The sequence below is a fragment of the Salmo salar genome, chromosome ssa26 (assembly GCF_905237065.1).
Source record: "Salmo salar chromosome ssa26, Ssal_v3.1, whole genome shotgun sequence".
NCBI classification, from domain to species: domain Eukaryota; kingdom Metazoa; phylum Chordata; class Actinopteri; order Salmoniformes; family Salmonidae; genus Salmo; species Salmo salar.
In genome coordinates, this window is record NC_059467.1 from 6791827 (window position 1) to 6811287 (window position 19461).

Sequence of the window (19461 nt, forward strand, 5' to 3'; positions counted from 1 at the left end):
TGGACAATTGGAAACAGCGCAGCAGTGTGTTTGTCACCAGAGTGTTTTAGAGGATTTTACTATTGAACTATGTACCCATTTAATAACCAGACATTCATACAAACTTGCTATGCTAAATTTTTGACACACAATCGAACATGCTGCTATACGCTGCCAGCACGCCCACAAGTGAGTCACAATGGGCGGCCTAAGCGACACACAGCTAGCTATCTAGCCAACTTCACATACTGTATAGATAGTTAGCTGGTGATATTTATTTCACTTAGCTAACTTCATATTAGCTAACTATCTTGATGCATTTATCACTGTTAAAAACAAACTCAAAATTAATTTGTAGGTAGCTAGCTAACAGCCATGGAGGAGGGTGAAAGTATAGCAGCCCCAACTATCAAAGTGAGAGAGTAGGCGATTCTGGATAGGGCAGGTACTTTTGTGTAGTTCTTGTCCCTGGAAGTGAGGATGGAGATAATAGTAACATAATATTCAGTGTGGTGTAATTTGACAATTATGAAGTCTGTGGCCAAACAGTTTTATTTTATTTATATCAGACCAGAGGACATTTCTCTAAAAAGTACGATCTTTGTCCCCATGTGCAGTTGCAAACCGTAGTCTGGCTTTTTCATGGTGGTTTTGGAGCTGTGGCTTCTTCCTTGCTGAGCGGCCTTTCAGGTTATGTCGATATAGGACTCGTTTCACTGTGGATATAGATACTTTTGTACCGGTTTCCTCTAGCATCTTCACAAGGTCCTTTGCTGTTGTTCTGGGATTGATTTGCAGTTTTTGCACCAAAGTACGTTCATCTCTAGGAGACAGAATGCGTCTCCTTCCTGAGTGGTATGACGGCTGCGTGGTCCCATGGTGTTTATACTTGCGTACTATTGTTTGTACAGATGAACGTGGTACCTTCAGGCATTTGGAAATTGCTCCCAAGGATGAATCAGACTTGTGGAGGTCTACATTTTTTTCCTGAGTTTTTTTTTTTCTTCCTGAGGCTGATTTCTTTTGATTTTCCCATGATGTCAAGCAAAGAGACACTGAGTTTGAAGGTAAGCCTTGAAATACATCCACAGGTTCACCTCCAATTGACTCAAATGATGTCAATTAGCCTATCAGAAGCTTCTAAAGCCATGACATCATTTTCTGGAATTTTCCAAGCTGTTTAAAGGCACAGTCAACTTAGTGTATGTAAACTTCTAACCCACTGGAATTGTGATACAGTGAATTATAAGTGAAATAATCTGTCTCTAAACAATTGTTGGAAAAATGACTTGTGTCATGCACACAAAGTAGATGTCCTAACCGACTTGCCAAAACTATAGTTTGTTAACAAGATATTTGTGAGTGGTTGAAAAAAGAGTTTTAATGACTCCAACCGAAGTGTATGCAAACTTCCGACATCAACTGTACATGCACACACTACGGACTCCGAAATTGCTCTTCCTAATATTTCTATATTTCTTAATACCATTAGTTTTTGCTTTTTTTTGTTTTTTTTGCTTTGTGTGTTTTATTGTGTATTGTTAGATATTATTGCACTGTTGGAACTAGGAACTCAAGCATTTCACTACACTCACAATAACATCTTCAAAATATGTGTATTCAACCAATACAATTTCATTTGATTTTGATTTAAAGGTGGTGGAATTATTAGGGAATTAAGTAAAGGTCAGTATATGGCATATCTTTTGACAGACACACCGCCACACCTTCATGTATTCGATCTCCAAACCAAAACGAATAGCAGGTGTATAGCACCCGATTCTCATCCTTAAGTTCAAGGTGAGAATACGCATAGAGAGAAAAGCATATAAAAAAGGAATTCCATTCCATTTACACAAGCTTAGCTCGGGTCGGAATCAGGCCCTTGTGGCATTGTAGGCAATGTTTGCGCAAACATGTAGTTGTAGTTTATATGTAGTAGTTTATATCAACATGTTGGCAGTATCAGTCTATTGGACACCCAGTTTGCCAACAACTATTGAAAAACAGTGCTATTGTGTAAGAATATTTGAAGATAAATACACAACACAGAGGACTAAAGGTCAAGAGGACTAAAAGTCAATAGAGTACTAACGATCAATAGAAATAGTTTTTTCTGTAATAGGGGATTAATGATCAATGGGTCAGAGACATGGGAGGAATTTCAGTCCGGGACTCATAGCTACATGGCAAGTTCTCATTGGTCCAAATTGTTTATTGAGCATGAAATAGGATACTTGTTATTGGAATATTGGCCCAGTATAATTACAATGAATTCTAATTAGTCAACCACAGGCTAGGGTTGGGTTATAAAACTACATCCTCTCCCTTTGTTCTGTGGAGAGAATCACTGAGGACAGGGGAGAATGAACATCTACCTCTCAGCATAACATCTATGATTTGTCCTCTTTGAATAAACCTATTTTTCTCCCCCTGATTTGCTTTGGGGTCTGTGTTACTGAAGAGTATAATCAACTGCTAACAAGTGCAACTGAGTTGAATTGGTTAACCTCGCTTGCAATGCCACCACCCGTGCCATCAAATTGCTAGCTCTTCGGTGGCTTAGCTGGCTAAGGCAGTTGTCGACAGGGTGTTCATTTGTAGTGAGAGGGTGTTCAAGTGTAGTAGTAAGGGCTCGTGAGGACGGAAGCTACAGTATACTGTCAGCAGCAGCTTGACCCCCTTTACAGTGGTGTCATGACTGGGATACCTTGTTGTTGATTTGGGAGGTGGCGCTCTTTTTCATGGTCCTTCGATACGGATCCAAAGAAGCGAGACGCTTGAAACACAAAAATAGGCACATCAGGAATTCAATTAATACAACCATAGTGCAATGTTATATTTATTTCTTACAGTAACTTTTGGTTGCCATACAAGAAGTATTGAGGATTTGGGGGGAAGGAAGAGTGCAGTTACAAGGAACTTCTCTTTCTTTTTCATTTTGATAATTAGATAGTTGACTCTAAATATGCGGAATTACAACATATAGAACATGAACACAAATATACACAAAAGAGCCGGAAACGTCTTCGTAATTATGTAGAAAAAAATAAATAATAATAATTAAACCAAAAGAGAAAATAACAAAAGTATCAAAATAGTTGCCGATGGGTAAGTGAAGGACTGTGTTGTGATGGTAGTGATGATAGTGAGCCATGCCAGTCCTTATGTAGCATAGCCTTATAGTCACACAGTGATGGTTTGTATAGCATCTTAATACGACTACTCAGTTCTATGATTCTGCAAATAAATTAGCTTAGTGATATGTTGTTTTTTCCGTGAAGTCAACAGTCACAACTAGTCTTTTATTGTACGTGTCTACGTAAGTTGAGCATAAAAGTGTCATCGGGACAGTTTTCGATCCAGCGGACTGTGAGGTTATTTATACATTTAAAGCGTTTCAGTCATTTATACACACATTATACACAGACTAAGTGATTGGAATTGTCAAAAATTACAATATTCAAGATAGGCAGGTGATGGCCAGAGGATAGTATATAAAGTACATTTTGATTGGACAAATGTCTTCTGTCCACTCCATCTATCAGTGTTCATAACATCAACAGGTGATAATATATCATGATAGTTCATCTTAAGACTGGGAAAAACCACAACCAAGGAGATCCATTCAGTAAAAATATTGCTTCTTAATTTCCTCATAAATCTGATAATATTAATTTATATTAATTAATATTTATATATAATATATATATATATATATTTTTTTTTTTACTTTTTGGCAAACCACACTTCAGAGTTGAACATTTTTCTCCTAATGTCTTTTAGAAAATTCCATATAATTCTATATAATCATAAAAAATACTGTGCTTTTTTCTATGTCACTCTTTTGTTTCTTTTAAAATAATGAATGGATTATAGCAGCGTTATAACTCCTGCAAGTCCTCTCTTTCTGTTGGCCAGGTATTCCCTTTTTTTAACATCCCTTTGTCTTCCCTTCATCATCATACAGTTGCACACAGAGACAGGGAGAGAGAGAAAGGAATCTCACCAAGGTAGCTTTTTTTTTGGTCCAACAGGAGACCCTAAATTGCAGAGAATCCAAACAATCATGGTTATGTTCATAGAACATCCCTGTGAACTGATAGAATCATGGATATGTCTCAAATGATCACACATACTGTTCACTTTTTAGTGATATGTTATAATATATAGGTCATCTGGGTACAGTAGAATACTTGGCTTCCACACTTCTCTTTGCAGTGCATTATGGGGTAGTTCTAATCTAGTTCAGAGGCATAAAGGCCAGAAATGGGGCACTATGTAGAGAATAATGAGCTATTTGAGGCACTATCCAAAAACAAAACAGGGATAAAGTGACAAGGAAATAAGTTCTGAGGGTGGATGCAATGGTCATATTCTTTCATAGAAATTCTCTCTCTAAACCTTTAAGAAATATTATACATATAATTATTCTATTTTCTTTCAATCATTCCTTTATACACATTCAAAGCAATAAATATATTCTATTTACCTAAAATCAATGCCACCAAACACTTCCTCGGTATTCACCTATCAGCAGTTCTCATATTAACATAGAAGTAATGGTGTTTCATGAAAAGGGAGGGAGACAATTGATTGGCTGTCAGATGAGAGGTCTGATTAAAAGACACGCTTGTTCTACCAGCTCATTGGTGTGAGAGCTTATCACTGGTGTTGAGAAAATGACTCAGTAACACTTTACTTGAAGCCTGTATGTAGTAATAATACGTTAAAACTTTTTATAAGCAAGCCTTACAAAATGGTTATACCTGCATGCTTAAGTAAAGTGTTACTGAGGACTCGCCCTCTCATTCTCAAATGAACAGGGACCAAATGCATAATCTAAAGCCTGCTCGGTTAGTGCTGCTGTGTCACACCTATTTTCTTCCCTCTGGAAACACCAGGTAGGATTAACACCTCTTCTTGTCAATAATGACGTTCTGTGATTCATCGACGATGCAAACACTGATTATACACAAACTTTGTAAACGTTCCTATAAATCTTTTTTTAAATCCTCTTCAGTGATTGTGTGAATGTCTGGGTAGTAGATTTATTATTATTATTATTATATATTTTTTAATGTAACTTTATTTAACTAGACAAGTCATTTAAGAACAAATTCTTATTTACAATGACGGCCTACCTCGGCCTAACCCGGACGAGGCTGGGCCAATTGTGCGCCACCCTATGGGACTCCCAATCACGGCCGGATGTGATGCAGCCTGGATTCAAATGGAGTGCCTTAGACTGCTGCGCCACTCAGGAGCCCACATTTTTGAGTTTTGAGTGAATGAATATTATTCATATTATTCTTGGCCCCTGCACTACACAGTATACTGTAGGTGAGCTGTCTAAAAACAAGCACATAGTCAACCAGTGTCCTACGTTAACAGAGATCACCAAGTAACGTCTGTTTTGCGCTCATCCTTTCAAAATGGGATTTGCGAAAGGAATCACTAGAAATGATTAAAGATGGCTGAACAAAGAGAGAGATGGCGATATTATGGCAGAAAAATGTGTTTCCCCAAGTTGTTGTGATAGGTGGATTTTTTCTGTTATAGGCCTGAAGGGAGATTGGTTGGGCAGTAGGGTGTAGGGGGGTGGCATCCCACTCCTGTCGGGGTCGCTGTCAAGTGTGTGGAAGATGATGACAACACACGATGCCAACACTTAGGGCTAGATTCTATCAGATTCATGCCATCCAACACCCGCGTAGCTGTTGTTTTTGCGGTGTCGGAGGTGGAACTGTGTTAGAGCTGTCAAATCCACAAGCGGCTCCCAGCATTATACCTAAAACGGACATTGATTTTGGCTGCACGGAGTCGCATTAAGATAAATCCCATGCAGCCCTGTTTACAAGTTCGAACACTGGAATGTGAGATGCAATATGCACCTTGAATAGGCTGACAGAATCTAGACCTTGCACTCTCACTCATGTCTTTCTAAAAACACATTTAACAAACCTCCCACAGCGCGCCACACACACACACGTACGTCACAAACATGTCTCTGACAAAATGCAAATACACACATCTTCCACAGTGAACAGGGATGTGAAGGGGACAGTGGCGCCTGCTACAGTGGAGCCCCTCCAGCCATGCATTAGAGTGACTAACACATCATCATGTTTCTCTCTCCCAGGAGAAGGCCATCGTCGGATCTGTGTGTGCGTGTGTGTGTGTGCGCGTGTGCGTATTTGCTTGCAGCGAGTGATATGGTTTAGGATTCAGCTAAACATTTCTGCAAAGGTTCTCGTTTCTAATGTTTTTCAAAGGTCTGCTTTTCAAATGTCTCTACAACGTCAGATGCATCCATAAACATAACCCACGGTTTTACTCTAGTGAAGAAATATTCTCTGAAGAAACTCTAGCAAAGATAGAAAAGGAGCGCCAACCAGCTCAGCTGGTTCCAAACACCCGCACTGGGGGAGCTTGAAAAAGAATTGAGTATTCCAACACTGATTTCTATCAGTATTTCAAAGTGTTTGAGGGCTACGTTTCAAGAGTATTCCAAAGTGTGGTCTTTTGTATCATGAGCATCCTTAAAAAGATGCAGGATTTTTTCCAGTCTTTCCCCATTCTGGATTCGGGAACGCCGCCTTTCTCCAGGCTATTCCCAGCAGTTCCTCCAGGATTCTGACATCCCCTGATACTCGGGAAGCAGAATGGGAGCGATCAAACACAAACACGCCACAGAGGCGAGGCAAGAAGGGAGTAGTCAGAGGCCGATTCCTAAATCGTCCCAGACTTTCCAAGACTGAGAAGGAAAACAGGTAGGAGAGAGAGTGTTCCAGATAAATCCACACCCCCTGGCTTTATCTGTCCTGCAGCATTTTGAGGGCCCTCTCGATGTTCATGCGGTGGCCCACCCGCGTCACCCCCAGGTCAATCAGATCTTCTTTCTGCAGCGAAGGCAGGTGGGCGCCCTCGATCTCGTTGTCCAGGAAGGCGTCTTTATGCTCCGACAGATTCAGGCTGTCCAGCCAGTCGGCCACGTCCAGCTTGCTCCACAGCTCCACGGGCTTGGAGGCAAAGGGCTTGCCCGAGGTGGCTATGGCCTGCATTAGGGTGAGCGGCGAGGGGGAGCGCGAGCCACCGCACGAGGACCCTCCACCAAGGCTACCGCCCATGCTGCCGAAGCCTCTCACACTTTCCATGGGCAGGGTGGGCAGGCCGAAAAGGTCGCTAAGGCTGGGTGAGGAAGAGTGGGTTAAAGAGGAGGGGCAGGGGGGCGAGGAGAGGGACGAGGTGTCCGGGGGGCTGCAGAGGTGAGGGGGCAGGCTCGAAGGAGGGGTGCAGGAGGAGGGGGGCAGGCTGAAAGACACGGTGGAGTTCCGCTGGCTTCCTGTGGCTGGAGAGCTGGAGAGAGAGAAAGAGAGAGAGAAAGAGAAAATAGAGAGGGAGAAAAGAGAGATCATGAGAACCTAACATATGTATGGCACAGTGATGAACTATGGTATAGAGTGGCTGTACAAACTAATCCAGACCATAATGATTAGAACATAGCAACCAAAGAAGACCATGCCAACCTAGAGAAACTTGGCCAGATAGAAACCTCCGCCACGAAGCAGACTCCTCCCCCTCCACATGTGACTCACATCCCCCCACTACAGCATGCGTGTGTGGTTGTGTGTGTGTGTGTGTTCAGACCTGGCTAGTGTTCGCTGACCTTGACGTGTGGCAAACCTGCTGGGGCTTGGTGTGGAAGTGGGGTTCACCTAGAGCTTTCTAAATAAACATGAAGTTCATGAACATTCAGTATCTTACTGATCTAAGCACAGAATTCTACTGAAATACTTGAAAGAGCCACTAGGGTGCAGTGTTGTGAGTGGATTTTTACCTAAACCTTACTTTACTTCACTGGTATTTTACAGTCCACTATTTAACAAGTAGGCTATCCATATTTAGCATTTTTCAAACACCTGAAAAAGCTTTTTTTCCCTGCAATCTAGAGCCATAATCATTATGCTTAATTTTGTGTAAAAAATATGTTTATTTTTCTGCATATTTAAGCAGACCTCTTGAGCTGTCTGTATCCTCCTGATGTATTTTTTTAAAGAAACTAAATATGCTTCTTTGCATCTCTGCTCAAATCTGGGTAAAATATTTATAGGAATGTGAGTCTTATTCAGTACATTTAGTAATTGCTTGCTTTTCTAAAGTCTATCAACCTTGTCAGCAGGCATGCCAGCTAAGATAGTTAGACAAGCTAGCTACTCTAACTTGATCGAAAGCCTGAAATGGCTTCTTGGTAGCTAGTTACAGTGCATCTGGAAAGTATTCAGACCCCTTGACTTTTTACACATTTTGTTACGTTACAGCCTTATTCTAAAATGGACTAAATCGTTTTTTTCCTCTCTTCAATCTACACACAATACACCATAATGACAAAGCAAAAACAGGTTTTTAGAAATTGTCCAAGTGTATAAAAAAACGTAAATATCACATTTACATAAGTATTCAGCACCTTTGGCTGTGATTATAGCCTTGAGTCTTCTTGGGTATGACGCTACAAGCTTGGCACACCTGTATTTGGGGATTTTCTCCCATTCTTCTCTACAGATCCTCTCAAGCGCTGTCAGGTTGGATGGGGAGCGTCGCTGCACAGCTATTTTCAGGTCTCTCCGGAGATGTTCGATCGGGTTCAAGTCCAGGCTCTGCCTAGGCTACTCAAGGCCATTCAGAGACTTGTCCCAAATCCACTCCTGCGTTGTCTTGGCTGTGTACTTAGGGTCGTTGTCCAGTTGGAAGGTGAGCCTTCACCCCAGTGTAAGGTCCTGAGCGCTCTGGAGCAGGTTTTCATCAAGGATCTCTCTGTACTTTGCTCCGTTCATCTTTCCCTCGATCCTGACTAGTCTCCCAGTCCTTGCCACTGAAAACATCCTCACAGCATGAGGCTGCCACCACCATGCTTCACCGTAGGGATGGCGCCAGGTTTCCTCCAGACGTGACACTTGGCATATAGACCAAAGAGTTCAATCTTGGTTTCATCAGACCAGAGAATCTTGTTTCTCATGGTCTGAGAGTCATTTAGGTGCCTTTTAGCAAACTCCAAGCGGGCTGTCATGTGGATTTTACTGAGGAGTGGCTTCCATCTGGCCACTCTACCTGGCCTGATTGATGGAGTGCTGCAGAGATGGTTGTCCTTCTGGAAGGTTCTCCCATCTCCACAGAGAAACTCTGGAGCTCTTTCAGAGTGACCATTTGGTTCTTGGTCACCCTCCTGCTCCCCGGTCAGTCTGTGATGGTAATCCTGTCGAACGCTGATTTTTTTTGTATCGTATAGTGGAGCTGCATAAATATTGATCTCCACTATCTGAAGGATCGAGTTTTGAAATCAGTGGAATTAGAGTATGATAGCTAAAGAGATCTCCGGATTACATCTTCATACTAAGGGTAACCATTTAGATTTTTTTTAAATGTAATCTTTATTTAACTAGGCAAGTCAGTTAAAAACAAATTCTTATTTACAATGACGGCCTACCAAAAGGCAAAAGGCCTCCTGCGGGGACGGGGGCAGGTATTAAAAATAAAAATAAAATAAATACAAATATAGGACAAAACACAGATCCTGACAAGAGAGACAACACAACACTACATAAAGAGAGACCTAAGACAATAACATAGCATGGCAGCAACACATGACAACACAGTATGGTAGCAACACAACATGACAACAACATGGTAGCAACACAACATGGCAGCATCACAACATGGTAGAAGCACAAAACAGGGTACAAACATTATTGGGCACGGACAACAGCACAAAGGGCAAGAAGGTAGAGACAACAATACATCACACAAAGCAGCCACAACAGTCAGTAAGTGTCTATGATTGAGTCTTTGAATGAAGAGATTGAGATAAAACTGTCCAGTTTGAGTGTTTGTTGCAGCTCGTTCCAGTTGCTAGCTGCAGTGAACTGAAAAAAACGAGCAACCCAGGGAGGTGTGTGCTTTGGGGACCTTTAACAGAATGTGACTGGCAGAACGGGTGTTGTATGTGGAGGATGAGGGCTGCAGCAGATATCTCAGATAGGGGGGAGTGAGGCCTATGAGGGTTTTATAAATAAGCATCAACCAGTGGGTCTTGCGACGTGTATACAGAGATGACCAGTTTACAGAAGAGTATAGAGTGCAGTGATGTGTCCTATAAGGAGCATTGGTGGCAAATCACATGGCCGAATGGTAAAGAACATCTAGCCGCTCGAGAGCACCCTTACCTGACGATCTATAAATTATGTCTTCCGTAATCTAGCATGGTAAGGATGGTCATCTGAATCAGGGTTAGTTTGGCAGCTGGGGTGAAAGAGGAGTGATTACGATAGAGGAAACCAAGTCTAGATTTAACTTTAGCCTGCAGCTTTGATATGTGCTGAGAGAAGGACAGTGTACCATCTAGCCATACTCCCAAGTATTTGTATGAGGTGACTACCTCAAGCTCTAAACCCTTAGAGGTAGTAATCACACCTGTGGGGTAAGGGGCATTCTTTTTACCAAACCACGTAACCTTTGTTTTGGAGGTGTTCAGAACAAGGTTAAGGGCAGAGAAATCTGGTTGGACACTAAAAAATATTTGTTGTAGAGCGTTCAACACAAACTCCGGGGAGGGGCCAACTGAGTATAAGGCTGTATCATCTGCATATAAATGATTGAGAGAGCTTTCTACTGCCTGAGCTATGTTGTTGATGTAAATTGAGGAGAGTGTGAGGCCTAGGACCAAGCCCTGGTGTCCACCCTTGGTGACAGGCAGTGGCTGAGACAGCAGATGTTCTGACTTTATACACTGAACTCTTTGAGAGAGGTGGTTAGCAAACCAGGCCAAAGACCCCTCAGAGACACCAATACTATTTAGCCGGCTCACAAGAATGGAATGGTCTTCCGTATCAAAAGCTTTGGCGAAGTCAATAAAAATAGCAGCACAACATTGCTTAGAATCAAGGGCAATGGTGACATCATTGACCTTTAAGGTTGCAGTGACACATCCATAACCTGAGCGGAAACCGGATTGCATACCAGAGAGAATACTATAGACATCAAGAAAGCCAGTCAGTTGATCATTGACAAGTTTTTCCAACACTTTTGATAAACAGGGCAAAATAGAAATAGGCCTATAAATCAAATCCAAGTTTATTTGTCACGTGCGCCGAATACAACAGGTGTAGAACTTACAGTGAAACGCTTACTTACAGGCTCTAACCAATGGTGCAAAAAAAGGTATTAGGTAAACAATAGGTAAGTAAAGAAATAAAAACAACAGTAAAAAGACAGTGAAAAACAGTAGTGAGGCTATATACAGTAGCAAGGCTATAAAAGTAGCGAGGCTATATACAGACACTGGTTAGTCCGGCTGATTGAGGTAGTATGTACATGTAGATATGGTTAAAGTGACTATGCATATATGATGAACAGAAAGTAGCAGTAGCGTAAAGAGGGGTTGGTGGGTGGCGGGACACAATGCGGCGGGTGGCGGGACACAATGCGGGACACAATGCAGATAGCCCGGTTAGCCAATGTGCGGGAGCACTGGTTGGTCGGGCCAATTGAGGTAGTATGTACATATGTACATGAATGTATAGTTAAAGTGACTGTGCATATATGATAAACAGAGACTAGCAGCAGCGTAAAAGAGGGGTTGGGGGAGGCACAAAATGCAAATAGTCCGGGTAGCCATTTGATTACCTGTTCAGGAGTCTTATGGCTTGGGGGTAAAAACTGTTGAGAAGCCTTTTTGTCCTAGACTTGGCACTCCGGTACCGCTTGCCATGCGGTAGTAGAGAGAACAGTCTATGACTGGGGTGGCTGGGGTCTTTGACAATCTTTAGGGCCTGGTGTAGAGGTCCTGGATGACAGGCAGCTTTGCCCCAGTGATGTACTGGGCCGTACGCACTACCCTCTGTAGTGCCTTTCGGTCGGAGGCCGAGCAATTGCCGTACCAGGCAGTGATGCAATCAGTCATGATGCTCTCGATGTTGCAGCTGTAGAAACTTTTGAGGATCTCAGGACCCATGCCAAATCTATAACAGTTAGGATCAGCTTAATCTCCCCCCTTTAAATAAAGGACAAACCGTGGCTGCCTTCCAAGCAATGGGAACCTCCCCAGAGAGGAGAGACAGGTAAAAAAGTTCAGAGATAGGCTTGGCGATTATAGGGGCAGCAACCTTAAAGAAGAAAGGGTCTAAACCATCTGACCCAGATGTTTTTTTGGGGTCAAGTTTAAGGAGCTCCTTTAGCCCCTCGGACTCAGTGACTGCCTGCAGGGAGAAACTTTGTAGCGGGTCAGGGGAAAAAGAGGGAGGAGCATCGGGGCTAGTCGCGTTAGAAGGGGTGGGAGATGAGGAAATGTTGGACGGGCAAGGAGGCATGGCTGAGACAAATAGGAATCCTGACTTAACCTCTTTGGGCTAGAGGGCAGTATTTTCACGTCCGGATGAAAAGCGTGCCCAGAGTAAACTGCCTGCTACTCAGGCCCAGAAGCTAGGATATGCATATTATTAATAGATCTGGATAGAAAACACTCTGAAGTTTCTAAAACTATTTGAATGATGTCTGTGAGTATAACAAAACTCATATGGCAGGCGAAAAAAACCTGAGAAAAATCCAACCAGGAAGTGGGAAATATGAGGCTTGTAGTTTTCAAAGTGATTGCCTATCCAATATACAGTGTAAATGGGGTCATATTGCACTTCCTAAGGCTTCCACTAGATGTCAACAGTCTTTAGAACGTTGTTTCAGGCTTCTACTGTGAATGGGGAGCGAATAAGAGCTGTTGGAATCAGGTGTCTGGAAAAAAGGCATGAGCTCAGTAACACGCGTGGCCTTGGGAGCGAGCTGAGTTCCTCTTCATTCCTAAAGACAAAGGAATTGTCCGGTTGGAATTTTATTGAAGATTTATGATAAAAAACATCCTAAAGATTGATTCTATACATCGTTTGACATGTTTCTACAAACTGTAGTATAACTTATTTGACTTTTCGCCTAGACTTAGTAAGCGCACGCCTTGTGCATTTGGAATAGTGAACCTAACGCGCAAACAAAATTGAGGTATTTGGACATAAAGATGAACTTTATCGAACAAAACAAACATTTATTGTGGAACTGGGATTCCTGGGAGTGCATTCCAATGAAGATCATCAAAGTGTATATTTATAACGCTATTTCTGACTTCTGTTGACTCCACAACATGGCGGGTATCTATATGGCTTGTTTTGGTGTCTGAGCGCTGTACTGATTATTGCAAGGTGTGCTTTCGCCGTGAAGCTTTTTTGAAATCTGACACAGCGGTTGCATTAAGGAGAAGTGTATTTTTAATTCTGTGCATAACACTTGTATATTTTATCAAAGTTTATGATAAGTATTTCTGTAAATTGATGTGGCTCTCTGGAAAATCACCGGAGGTTTTGGAGGCAAAACCTTACTCAACATAACGCGCCAATGTAAACTGAGATTTTTTTTATATAAATATGAACTTTATCGAACAAAACATACATGTATTGTGTAACATGAAGTCCTATGAGTGCCATCTGATGAAGATCATCAAAGGTTAGTGATTCATTTTATCTCTATTTCTGCTTTTTGTGACTCCTCTCTTTGGCTGGAAAACGGCTGTATGTTTTTTTGTGACTAGGTGCTGACCTAACAAAATCGTTTAGTGTGCTTTCGCTGTAAAGCCTTTTTGAAATCGGACACTGTGGTTGGATTAACGAGAATCTTATCTTTATAATGGTGTATAATACTTGTATGTTTGAGGAATATTAATTATGAGATTTCTGTTGTTTGAATTTGGCGCCCTGCACTTTCACTGGCTGTTGTCAAATCAATCCCGCTAAAGGGATTTGATCCGTAAGAAGTTTTTTAATTAAGTGGTAATTAAAAAGCTCAGCCATGTACTTCTTGTCAGTAACAACCACACCATCAATTTTAAAGGAAATGGGTAGCTGTGAGGAGGAAGGTTTTTTCTCCAGGTCTTTAACCGTTTTCCAGAACTTCTTGGGGTTAGACCCACAGAGAGAGAACTGCTCCATAAAGTAACTAACTTTGGCCTTCCGGATAGCCTGAGTGCACTTATTTATAATTTGCCTGAACAAGAGTCAGTCAGGCTGAGTATGCGTGTGCCAAGCCTTTTGCCAAATGCAATTCTTGAGGTGGAGTAACTCTGCTGAACCTATTTTTAAATTCAAATTTTCTTTATGGGGGCATGTTTGTTAATAACAATATCACTGAAAATATCAAAAATGAATGTCCAAGCGTCTTCGACACAGGGGATCAAGCTGATTCTATACCAATTTACAGAGGCCAGGTCATGAAGGAAGGTTTTCTCATTAAAGTCTTTTAGCAAACGTCTATGACAAATCAGGACAGGTCATTTCACTGAGCAGCCATTATGAACACAGGCTGTAAAACAGTGATCACTAAGGTCATTACAGAAAACACCAGACTGATACCCATCAGGATTATTTGTGAGGATAACATCGAGGAGAGTAGTCTTTTCTGGGTGTTTGGAGTCATACCTTGTGGGATTGGTAATAATCTGAGAAAGATTTAGGGAGTCCCATTGCTTTAGGACATGGTCAGGTGGAGATCGCAGTTAAGGTCACCTAGCAGGACAAATTCAGACTTAGTGTAAGGGGCCAGGAGAGTAACTAGGGCAGGTAGGGTACAGGCTGGTGCTGATGGAGGACGATAACACGCAGCAACAGTCAACGAATGCTTGGTTTAATGCTTAAAACCAGAAAATAAAATTGTTTGGGGATAGTCTTGGTGGAGACAACCGAGCACTGAAGGTGATCCTTGGTAAAGATTGCCACTCCCCCACTTTAGCTAGCTAACATTGAACCTGGTTGGTTTTCTACCACTACCAGCAGATTCATGCAAGGCGTAGTAACGTCATGAGTTGGCACAATGTTCATTGCTGTTTAACTAGCTAACGTTAGCTGGCTGGCTCGCTAGCTAACGTTACTCCGGAATGCTGCCTAGAAGGCTAGCATCCCGGAGTCGCCTCTTCACTGTTGACGTTGAGACTGGTGTTTTGCGGGTACTATTTAATGAAGCTGCCAGTTGAGGACTTGTGAGGCATCTGTTTCTCAAACTAAACACTCTAATGTACTTGTCCTCTTGCTCAGTTGTGCACCGGGGCCTCCCACTCCTCTTCCTATTCTGGTTAGAGCCAGTTTGCGCTGTACTGTGAAGGGAGTACTACACAGAGTTGTACGAGATCTTCAGTTTCTTGGCAATTTCTCGCATGGAATAGCCTTCATTTCTGAGAACAAGAATAGACTGATGAGTTTCAGAAGAAAGTTATTTGTTTCTGGCCATTTTGAGCCTGTAATCGAACCCACAAATGCTGATGCTCCAGATACTCAACTAGTCTAAAGATGACCAGTTTTTTGCTTCATTAATCAGAACAACAGTTTTCAGTTGTGCTAACATAATTGCAAAATGGTTTTCTAATGATCAATTAGCCTTTTAAAGTGATCAACTTGGATTAGCTAACAACATGCCATTGGAACACAGGAGTGATGGTTGCTGATAATGGGTCTCTGTACGCCTATGTAGATATTCCATAAAAAAATCTGCCGTTTCCAGCTACAATAGTCATTTACAACATTAACAATGTCTACACTGTATTTCTGATCAATTTTATGTTATTTTAATGGACAAAAAAAAATGCGTTTTTACAAAAACAACAACATTTCTAAGTGACCCCAAACTTTTGAACGGTAGTGTATATTTTTTATACATTTGTAAAAATGTCCAAAAACCAGTTTTCACTTTGTCTTTAAGGGGTATTGTGTCTAGATTGATATGGAATTTTTTTAATTTAATACATATTTGAATAAGGCTGTAACGTAACAAAATGTGGAAAAAGTCAAGGGTTCTGAATACTTTCCGAATGCACTGTACACTAGATGACTGTAGGGGGCGCTGTGTTGAAGCCACCGTGCCTACATCTTGGCACTCCCTCACCATTAAAACAAATATTTTGGAAGCTATATAAATTCATTTATTAATGACTACATTCATTTTGGCCACATTTATTCTATTAGACACCTTAATACATACTTTTAAAGTATATTATGTGAGCTAAACATAGTAAAAAATATATATATATATATATTTTTTTATCCTTAAAATATACTTTTTTTGAGACTGCTAATGTTACTGTCCACAGTACAACAACAACAATTATATTTGAATGCAATTTTGTCCTTTTCATTCCTATGGAAGACAGCTCCTTCTGCGGGTGTGGCAATATGGGTGACTTCAAAGCCTTCTAATGGCCAATACTTAGCATCCTCAATTCAGGGTTTATATACATCATTGGTACAAACACTTTGTCATTTGGACGTGGCGTTCAAAATTTAAACAGTGAACAGTATTTGACTGGGGAATTCATTTAAATTGAAATAACCATATGTGATTTTCACCATTGCATATTTCAGCTGGCATTCCCTCTAAGGTTCACAATACAGTATTTGTATTTATTAGGGATCCCCATTAGCTGCTGTCAAGGCAGCAGCTACTCTTCCTGGGGTCAAAACATATTAACAAAGGGTAAAACAGTACATCATATAACATTATTACACCACTATATATCTACAATACAAAATGTATAATTCCACCATACAACAATATTACAATGTACTGTACGTGTGTGTAGAGTGCGTGTGCTAGCGTTTGTGTGCGTATGCGTGTGTCTGTACCTGTGTGTGTGTCTCTTCACAGTGCCTGCTGTTCCATAATGTGTATTTTTATCTGTTTATTAAATCTGATTCTACTGCTTGCATGTGTTACCTGATGTGGAATAGAGTTCCATGTATTCATGGCTCTATGTAGAATTATGCGCCTCACATAGTCTGTTCTGGACTTGGGGACTGTGAAGAGACCTCTGGTGGAATGTCTTGTGGGGTATGCATGGGTGTCCGAGCTGTATGCTAGTAGTTTAAATAAACAGCTCGGTGCATTCAGCTTGTCAACACTTCTCACAAAAACAAGTAGTGATGAAGTCAATCTATCCTCCACTTTGAGCCATGAGAGATTTACATGCATATTATTCATGTTAGCCCTCTGTGTACATTTGAGGGTCAGCTGTGCTGCCCTGTTCTGAGCCAATTGTAATTTTCCTAAGTCCCTCTGTGGCACCTGACCTATAGCAGGGGGTGTAAAGGCATAACACATACGTTTTTCCAGCAGGAGACTATGATCGATAATTTCAAAAGCCGCACTGAAGTCTAACAAAACAGTAACAGTAACAGTGACAGACTGTTTAAGAGAAGAACGCAGATAACCAGGAAACACACACACACACACACACACACACACACACACACACACACACACACACACACACACACACACACACACACACACACACACACACACACTTCATTGAATGTAGAAAAACAACTCAGCGTGCACAGAGGCCGGAGAGAAGCTTGCAGCATTAAGTCCACAGAGCATGTCCTAATGTGATCCACTCTCTATCTCTGAGTATGTGCGTGTGCGCGTGTTTAGAGAGTACATCTATGTGCATGCGTTCATACAAGTATGTCTTTTGGTAGTTGAACTGTACATAGAACAACAATGCAACATATCGAGGAAGAGGATTATACAGTATTTGAGGTCAGCTCAGCTGAGAATAATCATTACGAAGTGATTATTACTGTCATATCCAGCAGTTAATTCCAGAAGAATACCATTTGACCATCTGGCTTCAGCATCACAGTATCCTCGACTCACAAAAATATATACCTAACACAAACATGCAGTGGGCTTGACACTCAACACTAGAGGGACGGAAGAGAGAACCTAGATCTGGTTTGCAATCTAATGTAAATATACATTTTTTAGGAACAGTGTAGTGTACATATCAACCCCCCACAGACCACAGAGATTTGTGCAGCACCAGATGGAGTGGTGAGATGAGTGATGGATTGATGGGGAGATGGATGAAGAGGCGTATGGAGTGAGAGCAGGGACACACAGGGCAAACCCATCACCTCCCCCAAAAACACACACAACTATGCTCCATTCCATTCAGATTAACACCCTCATTCAATTCCGCCTCTAAACCTCCTTCGGTGGTACCATACTGATCGGGCTATGAAGGGCTGCAATGCCTGCTAATTCGTCGACTAATATATGTGTAGCAGTCATTAAATACAGTGGCAAGAAATGTATGTGAACCCTTTGGAATTACCTGGATTTCTGCATAAATTGGTCATAAGATTTGATCTGATCTTCATCTAAGTCACAACAATAGACAAACACAGTCTGTTTAAACTAATAACGCACAAACAATTATGCGTTTTCATGTCATTATTGAACACAACGTGTAAACATTCACAGTGCAGGGTGGAAAAAGTATGTGAACCCTTGGATGTAATAACTGGTTGACCCTCCTATGGCAACAATAACCTCAACCAAATGTTTTCTGTAGTTTTCTGCACAACAGTCAGGAGGTATTTTGGACCATTTGTCAAAAATTTATGCAGAAATCCAGGTAATTACAAAAGGTTCACATACTTTTTCTTGCCACTGTATACTGTAATTACACTCCTAAGTATGGACAAAACCAGAAGACACAGCAGCCCTTGATGCCCGGGTTGGTTGTCCCTTCTTTCCCTCGTACTATATGGATAAACCTGAGGGAAGTTAGGGAGGGGAAGTGAAGAACACAAGGGCATTATTTGTCCCAAATTGAATTGGACCAATGTGAAAGCACTCAGTCCCCCCTTTGGACCTGTAGCACTTTGCACCATGGGTAAAACTTACAGCTTGTTTTCTCAGCACCAGCTTTTCCACAGGAAGTCATCGTGATGGAGTGAGAGATGGAGTGAAACAGAGGACACATGAAAAGATGAGACAACAACAAAACACATGGAGAGACACAAACCCTCTATCACGCACGAACACACACACAAAAAGGGGGAAAAAGTGGAACAGAAAATCGGACAAAATGTAGTGAAGAAAGAACATCTGTCCTTCTTAACTGACAACTCACTCCAACGTGATAACCTGCTTGGGAAGATGGGACTTAAAAAATTCACTTCACAGAACAGAAATCTCGTAATTTCCTCTAACAGTCATAGTCTGGTCTATTTCACATATACTGTGCATGCCCATGTACTGTACCTGCCCCATGAATGCACTTATAAAAGTTATAAAAGTTGATGCTTCGTTATCTGACACACCGATCCATTTCTAACTGAACAATACCTTGCTGTTGAACTTGTGATCACAATCAATACCATCATGCTGACGAGGTGGGAGAGGGATGAATGAGGGTGTCAATACCATACCGTGACAGAGCAAAACACACCCTGGACAACACATTGACAAACATTATCCAGCAATGAAAGTAGAAATTATACCTTCTGACTTGCTTGCTTTAATGACCAACCTTCTGCTCCTTCTATAGTAGATGTAACAGCCCAGAAGCTGAATGGTTTACTGTGTATAAATGGGTCTGCTTTGACCGTGTCA

At 41.5% G+C, this 19461-nt stretch overlaps 1 protein-coding gene across 1 annotated transcript in view; it reads right to left on the reverse strand.

Moving 5' to 3' along the window:
* Window positions 1-2808: 2808 nt before the first annotated feature.
* Window positions 2809-19461, reverse strand: part of LOC106587060 (SH3 and multiple ankyrin repeat domains protein 2) — a 262030-nt gene continuing 245377 nt past the window's right edge. The window contains exon 24 of the mRNA XM_045708423.1: window positions 2809-7338. Within this exon, the coding sequence (XP_045564379.1) occupies window positions 6795-7338 (544 nt within the window). The 3' untranslated portion in view covers window positions 2809-6794. The remainder of the gene's footprint in view (window positions 7339-19461) is intronic.